Source organism: Podarcis cretensis (genome assembly GCF_951804945.1).
Source record: "Podarcis cretensis genome assembly, chromosome: 2".
In the NCBI taxonomy this organism is placed as follows: Eukaryota; Metazoa; Chordata; class Lepidosauria; order Squamata; family Lacertidae; genus Podarcis; species Podarcis cretensis.
The window spans coordinates 68481640-68493698 of record NC_137171.1 but is presented as its reverse complement, the minus strand read 5'-3'; the positions used below and the strand labels follow the sequence as shown (position 1 = coordinate 68493698).

Below are 12059 nucleotides of genomic sequence, written 5' to 3'. Positions count from 1 at the left end.
CGCGATCCAGCCCACAGAGGGATCTCCACTGGAGTGAACCGGCCCAGGCAAGGTAAACCTTGCCAACCCCTGGCCTATGGTCAGGCATAATGGGCTTTGTGTTAACAGAGATGTTGCCTTGGCTGAATACAAAAGCACTGTGACAGAACTGAGTGTCTCTGAGGATGGGTGGGTGGTTACTTATGATTAGGAATGGCAAATACACCAATTTTTGTTTCTCTCCGTTTATCATTTTCCCAATCCTAAGCTCACTTCTCCACAGTTGCACATCAGTTTGCAAATCATGGGTGGGATTCAAGGTAGCACTAAGCGCAGGGAATGAGGTCTGCTTGCACAATGGGGCTTTCCACTTCTCCTTCCCCCACGTGTCCTCTAAAGGTGTTGCGTGGTTCACCAAGACTCCAGAGCAGATTTAGGAGTGTGAGGGCACACACAGGGAGGAGGCAGGGAAGTCCCATTGTGCAAGCAGACCTCAGTCCAAGCACACAACTTAACTGAATCCTGCCCTCAGAAAAAGTCTCATAAAATTCATACAAATTTTAGTGTGACTTCCCCCTAATATACACATATACAGTGGTGCCTCGCAAGACGAAATTAATTCGTTCCGCGAGTTTTTTCATCTTGCGATTTTTTCGTCTTGCGAAGCACGGACTTTGGAAAAGCTTCAAAAATACCAAAGTCTTCAAAAACCTCAAAAAAGGCTACCACACCACGTGCTATGAGTTGCTCCTCGAAGTGAATGCACGGTTTTAAGAAAAAGGAAACAAACTTGCAAGACAAAGGAAACAAACTTGCAAGATGTTTCCGTCTTGCGAAGCAAGCCCATAGGGAAATCTGTCTTGCGAAGCAACTCAATAAACGGAAAACTTTTTTCGTTTTTCGTCTTTCGAGGCATTCGTCTTGCGAGGTACCACTGTAGTAATTTTGCCTAATATACCCACTTACACAAAACAATTTTCCTTAGTATAGTGCACTTTCATGTGATATTTTCATTAATATATGCTTTTAATACAAGCTTTGTCCTAGCATTTTTGTACACATTACTTACATGGAAAATTGCACTTCAAAATTCAGAGACGTGCGAATTTTGAAGAAAAGGCTGTTGTGACTTGTTTTGGAAAGTGTGAATTAGATAAATTTGCTTTTAAATACAAACTGCTTTGAAGTTCTCCACCATACCTACTTGGCAAAGGGCCTTTTCAGTGGTTATGATCTTAGCATGGAGCTCCCTCTCTTGGTGCAGTCACCTAAAGAGACTATACGAGACAATATCTGTTACATCTTCCAGGGCCATTTTTTATTGTGGTTTCTACACTAGGCCAGAGGCACAGGGAGCTGCAAGTGGAAGGAAGCAAATCTGCTCTGGATGGTTGAAACAGTATCAGAAGTGGCGCTGGGGGCTGCGAAAGGAAGGTGGAATCAGCAATTTTTTTTAAAAAAAAGATCTCCCCACTTCCTCCTGTGAACATTGTTTTCCTACCCACCCTGTTCTGCCATCAGAATGTTTTGTTGGATCAGAATCCTTTCACTTTGAGGCAAGGGCTGTTGCTCAGTGGCAGAGCATTTGCTTTCCATGCAGAAGGTCCCAGGTCCAGTCTCTGGCATTTCCAGGTATGGCTGAGAGAGAACCCTGCCTGGAACTCAGGAAAGTTAGTTTGGACAATACTGAGCTAGATGAAGCAATGGTCCACCTTGATATTTGACAGCTAGTTATGTTCCATGCAAAAAAGGAGAAATATAACTCATAACCCAAGCTAATGGGTCCAGTTTAGAAACAATGTTTCTCCTCCAGTAATCTGAAGTGGGACAATCCATTCTGTCATCTCAGCACTTTATCCCTTCAGTTTTGTCTCATTCTGCTGCATGCATAGACTCTACCAAAATCTATGTCACATGGTTCTAAAATCACTTTACTACACTGTATATTTTCATGTCATTTCTGTTCTGTTCAGAAACCCAGACTCTTGGTGTGACTTTGCCATGCCTACATTTAAATGGCCCAGTTCTTTGACTAGCTTTGGGAGTTTCTATAAGTAAGTTTCAAAATGGCTGTACAGCACCCCAAGACACTAAGTAAGAATAGGGTGTGGTGGCGATACCATTTTCTGAGACTTGCTTATATACAGATTGATTATATCTTGGCTTTCTGCCACTGCTTTAGATATGGTGATTGGCAGCTCAGCCTACACACAGACCTACACACAAATGATTGTTTTGTTTAAGGAGGTTTTCCATGGATAAAGCACCAATGATTGTGTAGAGAGGCAACCAGCAAAACATTTTCATTTGCCTTAAGGAGTGAATTGATCACACATTATGTTCCACAGCAGGACATGGAAGGGGAGAGAAAGAACAGTCAGTTTATTATCTTTTAGCTTGTTATTCACAACACTTCTTCCCAACACCATGACGTGAAGTTAAGAGTCAAGGGTAGGCCATGAGAAGCAGAAGTAAAAAGGAAGAGTCATCAGCACTTCAGAAAAGTTGCACTAATTCACACACACAAAAAAACTTATCTCCTAGTCAGACTGTGCCAAGTGGCTCCAGGCTCACAAGAAATGTTCAGCTAAAATTCTCACCATTGATGAAAGCCTGTCATTTTAGCCAATAGGTGATACACTTTTCATTTCCTTGAGGGAAAGGGGATAAGATCTAAAAAGGATCAAGATCAAGAATGGCAGAATGTTTATATTCTGGCCAGTTACCACTTCCCAGAAGTGCCCTCTACCTGATGTTCTGTGCATCATGCGTAAAATACCCCAATGTGCTGGGAGGATTGTGCAATGCCATGAATGGAATGCAATCCCTTCTTAACCCCCGCAGGTGATCAGTTTACACCCTGAATTATGAGATTTTGATTACTCTTATCTAAGATAGAGATGCTGTTAGATACAATGAAATTAACCCACTCTTGCAAATGAGTCAGTAGTCTCCTGAGGCAGTGAATATTGCACACTGTCTAGATATTGCACTGATTTTTCTCAGAAACACTTATGTTTCATCCAAAGCTGTGGTTGACTTTTATTCACAGGCATGTTCCAAAATTAGAGTGCCCCTAAACATTTTTAAAGAAAAAAACCTGGTTCCTCAACAAGCTAGGAATACACACTTTATTTCTCCTTCAACAGATATTGTCTACCAGCTGGATCAGAACAATATTGTATATATATTATTTTCCTGCATGGGTTTAGAATTAGTATGGATTTCTTTGGTATCCTATAAATATGACGTAAATGTAAATCTGAAAACAAATTATTTGGGCATCTCTGTCTCATCTCCATAGAGTTTTGTGGAAGAATAGCATAGGGATGTATCATCCTAGTCTAGTTCTCACTGTTAGCCATTAGTACCTTGTAAAATATAATGTTACAGGATGTCCCTGGCATGTTTAAAGCCCATAATAATGCTGACTTACATATTTTCCTGAACATCACCCCATCTCTGTCTCCATCAAAAATTGCATCACTCTGAACCAATAAAGTTGCAAATGACTGTTGTGAATTAGAACATGACAGTAGCCAAACCAAAATTAAAGTAGCATGAATGAACACTAATTAGTGGTTTTGCCTTTATTGGAAAGCTATTTTTTGCATGAAATCTGGATAGTAGGGGGCATACTCCTTAAGGCAAACCAGATTTTGGAGTGGTTCGCCACAACTGTAAGGTTGCTCCCTAACCTGAGTTGAGCTGATATACCATATGATTTGAACTTCTGCACATGGTTGCCAATAAATCTGTGCTCATCAGATTCTCCACCACTGATGATCTCGGAGTTTGGCAGACTAGTTCAACCACATCGAAAAGGTTGTGTGATTTAGTTCTAAGAAATTATATTTTACATGTAATAAGAGGACTATCTCAGATCTGGCTAACTGGTCCACCCCCTACCCTTCAGCACAGAAAGCCCGCTCTTTATAGCTGAAGTGCAACAAATGGCAATTCAGGTTTTCCATGGGTAGCTGTTTGCTCCAATTCAGTGGCAAAGAGTACGTTTTTGCAGAGTGAAAAAAAGGAGAACTAGGATAGGGAACTTTAAAGAGGAAAGTTAAGTGTAAATAAGCCCTTACTGACAGTGGCTCTTGGGGGTTTCAGACTGCTAGAATTTGTTACAGCAGGAGCTCCTAAAACAAAGTTAAACACTTTTCAGTTTAGCTAGCTGTACTTATACAGTTTATTCAGTTTAGCTGAGTACTTATACAGCTGCAATGCCTTGGGATCCACACCTTTGCAAGGGAGGAAGAAAACCAGAACAGCTTGGCCCCACTCATGTGACTCCCCTTTGTTCCACCCCTGTGGCTTTATTGGCCCTGCCTACATGACCTCCTTGGCCACAGGCCACCCCACCAAGTCCAGGGGCTACCAGCTGCCATCGCAGGTAAAGTCTGCAACATGTTGGTTGTGTGAAACCATGGGGGCTGCTTCCCACCATGTGCTTGTTCTTTTCTTTATTATCACAAAGCATTCCAACTAGAAATTTGTGTGGCAGAACACAACCCTCCATGCAGGTGAGTTGCAGTTGATCTATAAAGCACACTGTTGTAGGTGAAACAGCTCATTGTGCAGAGCAGCTGCCCCACCAGCGCTATTTCGTTCATGCCTTCAGAATGCCATCACTTGTTTGAGCCTGTGAGGAATGAAAGAAGTAAACGGAGTGAAATCTGTTGGTGAAAGGAGTGGGCCTCCTTCCAAGCTGGGCAAAAATGCAGTATGCGCCAGGGAAGAAAAATAGAAATTCAATTAGCTCTCAGCAATCAAAGAAGAAGAAGAACAAAAATCAATGCTGGTTGCCAATCCACCTTTTAAAAATACAATTTTTAGATTGATCAGAAAGCATAGAGAGTTGCTATGGACAAAATTATGTATAAGGATTTAATAGCCTTACTACTGGCTGCAGTTTGTCTGGAATTAGCCAAGCATTGGTGGTACAAAACTCCATTTTTGTTGCAGTGGTAAACCAAGGTCTGGAACACAGCACTGGCTGAAAAACTTACAAACTGAGTGTGTAGGGGAGCCAAACATAAAGATTTGTTTGCAAATATGTGTTATCCCCTATGTCTCTGTACAACATGGACTTTTGAAATCTCCAGAGACACAAAAATCATTTTGGTATTATTTATATCTGAAGTATTTGTCGTCTTAGCCTTATTCCAAATGAACCCTGGACATTGTAATACGAGCTAGGGTGCATCTTTTTCCTATGTCAGTTTGAGCTTCCACTGGATATGTTTCATGATATAGCTGGTGTGGACTGAACTTTGAAACTCACTGAAACAGCAGTTTCTGAATATATTTCCATGCCAATGTTCTTCCACAATGGTATAACATACATTTCAGCATAACAGCCCAAATTTTCATTTTTTTCAGTTTGTTATTCGCAAGCTTGGACAGCAAAAGAAGTGAAAATTGCACAGTGACCCTCACTGGTTGTGCACTTAGCTGGTATTTCAAAACAGCAGTGATAGCTGTCAGTGTAGGAACCTGGAAGATAAGCAGATGTCATCCAGAAAATCATTTGATCTTATTTATCTGTTTTTCAAATGGGAATAATACTTGGAGAGATCCGATATAGATTAGTTAGAACTTGGAAACCAGGAAGTCTTAAGTACTATTATTATTGCTGTCATCATCCAAAGGCACTTAGACCAAACCTTGAGACATTCATCTGTCACTATTGTTCTCCTGATTCACATTTTCCCCAAACAAAATCAGCCATTCAGGAATCCTGCAAACAGCAGGCTAACTGAAGGGTAAATTGGAAGCTGGGATGAGACTAGCACTGCAATCCTGTCCTCGAGTTATGCCAGCTGGATGAAGATAGGCTTGCTCACTACTAACTCTATTGTACTGGTGGAACAAAAGGTTACAGCTGTATAATACATTCTGTTTTGTTCCACCAATAATAGGTTATGCCAGAGTAGAGATACTATTGTGCTGGCAATAGTCCTTTTTTAGCCTACCTGAAGATGCTGGGAATTGGAACCTGGGACTTTTTGTATGCAAAGCATGTAGCTGAACTCTGTGCAGAAGCAATTTGTAAAGTCTGAAAAATACTGTCATGCTACTAGACTCACTATTGTTATATTTGAGAGCTTCCAGCTAGGAATGTAATTCCTTATTAGCAACATTATTAGCTTGGAGTTGTAGCCAACTAAATTCTGCTCAGACTCGCTGAAACTAAGGGCCCCAAGTTAAATGGGTCTACTAGCATTGAATGCAGCCCACAAAGTCTAGCAATGCTGAGCTATTCAGATATTGCATCTGGGTGGCTCTGTTTGCTGGTAATAGAAGTATTTTTATACTGCCCTTCAGATATAGTCCCAGGAAGGTCTTTGATTTGAGCATACCTCTTGGATCCAGCATCCTGCAGCCAGGATGCTCTGCTGCTGATGAAAAATGAGCTGACCGATTGGTAAATGTCTCATTTTGACAAAATCCAGGGTGTGGCTCCCAGCCAGTCCCATCCTGATGAAAGTTACGTTGAAGGAATCATTAGAATTCAAACCATCCCTCATCAGACTGGTTTTCGTGGCTAATGATGGCTGTTCTGAAGGTTATGTCACAAGGAAGGCGGAGAAACCTGTCTCCTATATGTACATATGCAATCAGAGCTTCATCTGTGTGGCTTCTTGTGAGCAATGAGCTAAGAGAATCAAAACACGTTTACCACCATTATCCTTACCATGAAGGTAGCAGGGGTCTTTGTGGCCCTGGCACTTTTCAGCTACTTTGAAGGTAAGCTACATTTGTCATAACCAATGTCTGTGGTGGGGGATGTCATCTTTGCCTAAATAGTGGGCACCATGTAGTCCTTTAAAAATAATGATAACTAAGACATTACCTAACAAGAGAACTAGCTTATTTGAAGAGAAAACTCAGGAAAGCCAAGGACTAGGAAATACCAAGCACTTTTATTTCATTTATGATAATATCAATGTTTAAAATATGATTTATGGAACTGGTGGTGGGCATACCTTTGTTGTTGTCAAATACCTTGAAGGTTTGCAACTGAAGAAGGTAGAGAGCTTCCTTGTTTTGGTGAAAGCAATATCTATTTTCATCTATTTTGCCTTTTGGGTGGACAAGTCAAATGGACTGTCTGATGAAATGACATTCTTCTGTCAAAACGTGGTTGAGTGTTTGTATCCATGTATAGGGCAGACTTGGAATTCTTCAACTCATTCAACAGAGTTGACATTAAACAGGAATGAAGATAAAGATAGGGTGATTCTGCAGAGAGAGGGAGAGAGCGCAAATATGGACCAACCAATCAGGGCTCAGTATGGCTGTTATTGTATGTATATATAAATAGAATTCTGTATTCATTGTCATAAAATCTAGAGAATCCTGCCATCTGCAAGTAGTTGAACTTAATGTGTCTGGAATTTTTTTCCTTGCTCTTTTGAGTTTTTATCCCAATGCCTATCAGTGCCTCTTGGGCAAGTTATTATCAGCTGGTTGATTTGCCAGAGCAATTGCAGAAGCAGTGGCTATAAGTGGCAGGATGTAACAATGGACAGCACTGGACAAGACAAGTAGACTGATAGTGATCCAGTCTGAAGGACCTGTCACCTCCAGTGACATGCAGATTGGACATTCTGTGCTAGTTTTCAGTAAAGCTTGATTTGCTTTCAGTTCTCATTGGCATCAGGGGGTGTCTGCTGTTTGTGGCCTGTGGAGTCTCCTTATCTAGCAGACTTGCGGTGTGGGGGAGGCAGCAAATTTTTCTGTGCAACCATTGCATCTTAACCACTACAGCTTCCCAGGTGGTCCCAAAATTGTGGTAAGTGGCAAGATGTGCCCATCACAAAGTGACTTCAGAAGGAAGATGACTTGACATTATTAACCGGACCAGCATAGGTCACCTCTGCTCCATGGACCAAAGTGGAAACAAGCAGTGGCACCAAAGATTGCTTACTGAGGTGGGGTGTAAAAGAGAGGTGGTAATCTTCAGATCTGTGGTTTAGTTAGGGCAGGGATGAGAAACCTCTAGCCCTCCAGATGTGGGTAGACTTCAACTCCCATCATTCCTTATTATTAGCCACACTGGCAGGAAGGCCACAAGTTCTCTACCCCCGAGTTAGGGTATTTCGTATAGAGAGCTCCCTGCTTTATATTGACTTGTTGTTGTTGGCATCTGTCTGTCTTGAGAGACAATGGAGAGCACCTTTGAGGCTGAAGTCAAACTACTTCATTAGCAGCACCAAAGTGAATGTACAGGGTGCAAACCTGGGCAGTGTGTATAAAGGTCCTGGGCTGCCCAGATGACAAGTCGCCCCTCTTGGCCTCACTGATGTGGTTCAAAGGAAAGCAGAGTAATATGTTTGGCACCAGCTGCAGGAATTGCCAGAAGGAGGCATACAAGGCCCCATCAAACTGTCTTATGGACTCTACTTTGGATTTGTGTAGGGTTTATGCCTTAGCCTTTTCTTCTTCTGAAGATATCACACAAGGCAGCAGAGGTTTAGGATCAGAGTTTTCTTCTCCTAGATGGGCTACTTTCCCAGGCTGACAAACCCCACCTGCCCCTCACTTCCCTCTACATCATATGCAGAAACTGCCTTCTTGACCATTGGACCCACTATTGGTCTTGTCCACTCAATCCACTGGAGTCTGTCTTTTCATGTAGAGGAGTCCCTAATTCACTGAGGGTTTGAGACTCAGCAGCCACCCTCACCTGGTTTAGCCAGCCAGTCAAAGCCGTTCCTGGGGTGTGGTTCTGTCACTTGCTGACAGCTTCTAGGAACCACAGTGGAGAGCTAAGTGCAGGGTGGGGACCAAAAGTGGACTAACTACCCCAAAAGGAGCATGATGTGTCCCCCACCAGATGCAATATTCCTCCCCAAACACCCCATATATTGACTAGGCTGCTTTATATGAAATACTAGAATCAAACAGTATAAGTTCCATTAAAAAGAAATGTAAAAGAGGAGAAAGGAAGAAAAAGAAACAAAAAAAGAGGCTGTACGACATGCTGTTCTAAATATCTAAATCAGTTTAGTTAAGGACAGTATTCTAGGCTTGGATTTGGGTTGTAAGATGTTTCTGACAAATGTTACATTAACTAATCCTTGTTAAGAACTTCCTATAGCTCAGTCCCAACATTTTGGGAACCGCACAGAAATATCTGGGTGGTATGAATCAAGGAATTTGCAGTTAGTAGTAGTATTATATAATTAGTTTAGTGGGCAACCAGCCCAATGCACAATCTCATTAAATAAAAGTGCTTACATTTAACACAGCTGCCATTGAAAGACATGCTCAGGACTGTGCACCATCATCATCACTTGCAGAGAGAGGAGAGACCTATATGATCATAATGTGCACAAAGTGTCACTACAAGCCTGACAAGTAACTCAGGCAAGCATGGGCCTCAAAATTATAGAAAGCAGGACTGCAAGCCCAAACCATATTTATTGAGAAATAAGTCCCTCTGATTTCAATAAGGTTTATTTCTAATGCTTAGGATTACAGGGTAATTCAGTGTAAATAATTTTCACATCAACCCAGCAAGTGTGTTCTGTGCAAGCAGCTGGTCTGAGTTTGCATTATGAGGCTCATCTGACCCCCTTTGAAGTCCACTGGTACATCTGGTGGGGATGGCTATGCAGATCTTTATCAAGGACCACTAACCATATGCAAGAAAGGAGAAAGCTATAGGGATCAGGGAAATTCAGATTAACTGAAACCATCTCCTTTTTAAAAAGTAATTTTTATTAAAGATTTTCTTGGTTTACAAAAGTACATGCATTTGAAATGCTGAAACAAAGAAAATCACCAAACCATTAATTCTAGCATACAGCATCTCCATGATTGCTATTATTAATTGTATTATAATTTGGTATTGTTATAATGAGGCTATTATTGGATTGCTGTAACTGAAAACAAATAAAAATTACTATCAAAAGTATGTGCATTGTCTCTTTTTCAGGTTGTAAAGTCTTTTCCATAGATCAGTTACATTTGTTATGAGATGTTAGTGTTGAGTACAGTATATGGTAGGAGAAAGAGAGTGGGGGAGAGGAGGGGTGGGGTGGTGAAATTTATATTCTTTTTTATAGTGTATGTGTGGGGTTTTGTGTCAGTGTCAACTGGATACAGTAGGTTCTCTTTCTATTCACTTGTTACATTTCCTTTGTAGTGAGAGGGATTGGGGGGCAGGGTGTAGTTGGTTGTCTGTGGTTGTCTGTAGTGGGGTTTGTTTGCATTTGTGAGGGGGTAGGGTTTGTTGGGTCACGTAACTGTAACCACCTCTTTGATTGAGTCATCGTCTTTTTAAAACTTGAATTTGTACAATGACAATGCAAGAATTTACAGTCTGTGTATTTTTGTTGCAGGTGTTGCCAGTCAAATGAGATACCAGGTTAGTTCAGACTTTTCTCTTATTTTTCCTAAATCAGGCTGTGTACACACCATACATTTAAAACACCCCACCAAGAATTCTGGGAACTGTAGTTTGTTAAAGGTGCTGAGAATTTACTTGCATTTGGAAATGAATTTTCACGTGTTATCTGTGAAATGAATAACATTGTTGGAGTTTAACTGTTGCAGTTCAGCCAACATCTCTGTTGCCCAATATTTCCAAAAGGCCTGCAACCTAGGACAGGATTCTGCCCCCCACCAGGGGGGGCAAAAATGCACCTGGAAACTACATAATGGCCTGGTTGATACTGCCTCCTGGCAACCCATCTTCCCCATTGCCCAGTCATTGTGATAATGCTTTCTAATTAATGGAGATCCTTCTGGCTAGATTGCATTAAGAAATCCTGGTGGATTCTTAGTGCTACTCCCCAGTCTCTGCCCAGTATTAGTAGGTTGGAGGGGGAATCAATGCTCTATGGGGCCTCCCTGCTCTAACCAACATAGAATAGTGGTAGAAATATCCAACATGGTGGCACATGTTTTTTAAGGAGTATATGGCTTAGTAGAAGGGCATACGCTTTGCGTGAAGAAGGTCCCAGGTTCCTTCCTGGCATATTCAGGTATAGTTGAGAAAGACTGAAACCCTGGAGAACTGTTGCCAGTCATTGTAAACAACGAGCAGCAGTAGACAGTGTGGTGGGGCTATGCCATCCACTTGATCTCTATTCAGCTGAGTTGCAGCAGCAAACTGGGATGGAGAAGGGAAGAATGTGGTGGTGGTGAAGTCAGTGTGGTGTAAATGCACTGACATAGCACCAGATTGCTCCTGTTGGTGTGTTTGCAGTGCACCAGTCCCACCACTGCCATACCCCACTCCACCACAACCTTGACTGCTGGTGAAGAATAACCAATGTGATGCCCTCCGTGTGTCGTTGGACTACATCTCCAATTATCTTTGACAATTGGCCATGTGGGCTGGGGATGAAGGGAGTTGGAGTCTAACCACATTTGGAGGGCATCACTTTGGCTAGTTCTGGTGTAAACGGTACTGAGCTAGGTGGATCAATGGTCCAGCTTGGTCTAAGGTAGCTTCCAGTGTTACACTAGCATTAAACACAAGGCTTACAGAATCCCTGCCTCAGCTACCTATGACCATCATATTGAAATGCCCAGGTAACAGAGGGCTCCATCTATCTGCAAGTTCACCTTCACCCATTTTAATGAGATTGCAGTGCTAAACCTCTTGGTGGATTGTGTTCAGAGTTTGACTATCACCTGAGCTCCATTTTTGTTACCACTCCCCTCCAGAAATTTGAGTGGGATTTTCCATTCAAATCAAATAAACATTGAAATTCAGTGACAGAGCAAGCGAAAGTGAAAACTAGAAGAGGGTTACATCCCCCACCTTCATATTACTCACTTCCATTCCATATAAACATACAGAACTGAAGCAATTTAAGGATTGCAGAAGCAGAAAAAGGCAAGCAAGCCTCATTAAGCGTTCCTTTATCCCTTTAGGAGGGCATGTGCCGTGAATTCCAACCATTTTTAGAGGATGGGAATTTATACTGCAACAGAGATATAGACCCTGTTTTCGGTCCTGATGGCAGGAGACATATGAACAAGTGTGTCATGTGCCGTGAAGTCTTGTGAGTATTAGAAACAACCACTTGTTTCAGAGATGCTAATGCCATGATGAG

General features: G+C 41.8%; 1 protein-coding gene across 1 annotated transcript in view; it reads left to right on the top strand.

Moving 5' to 3' along the window:
• Positions 1–6588: 6588 nt before the first annotated feature.
• Positions 6589–12059, top strand: part of LOC307211251 (serine protease inhibitor Kazal-type 5-like) — a 30661-nt gene continuing 25190 nt past the window's right edge. The window contains exons 1-3 of the mRNA XM_079967728.1: positions 6589–6732; positions 10335–10360; positions 11878–12008. Of these exons, the coding sequence (XP_079823854.1) occupies positions 6681–6732; positions 10335–10360; positions 11878–12008 (209 nt within the window). The 5' untranslated portion in view covers positions 6589–6680. The remainder of the gene's footprint in view (positions 6733–10334; positions 10361–11877; positions 12009–12059) is intronic.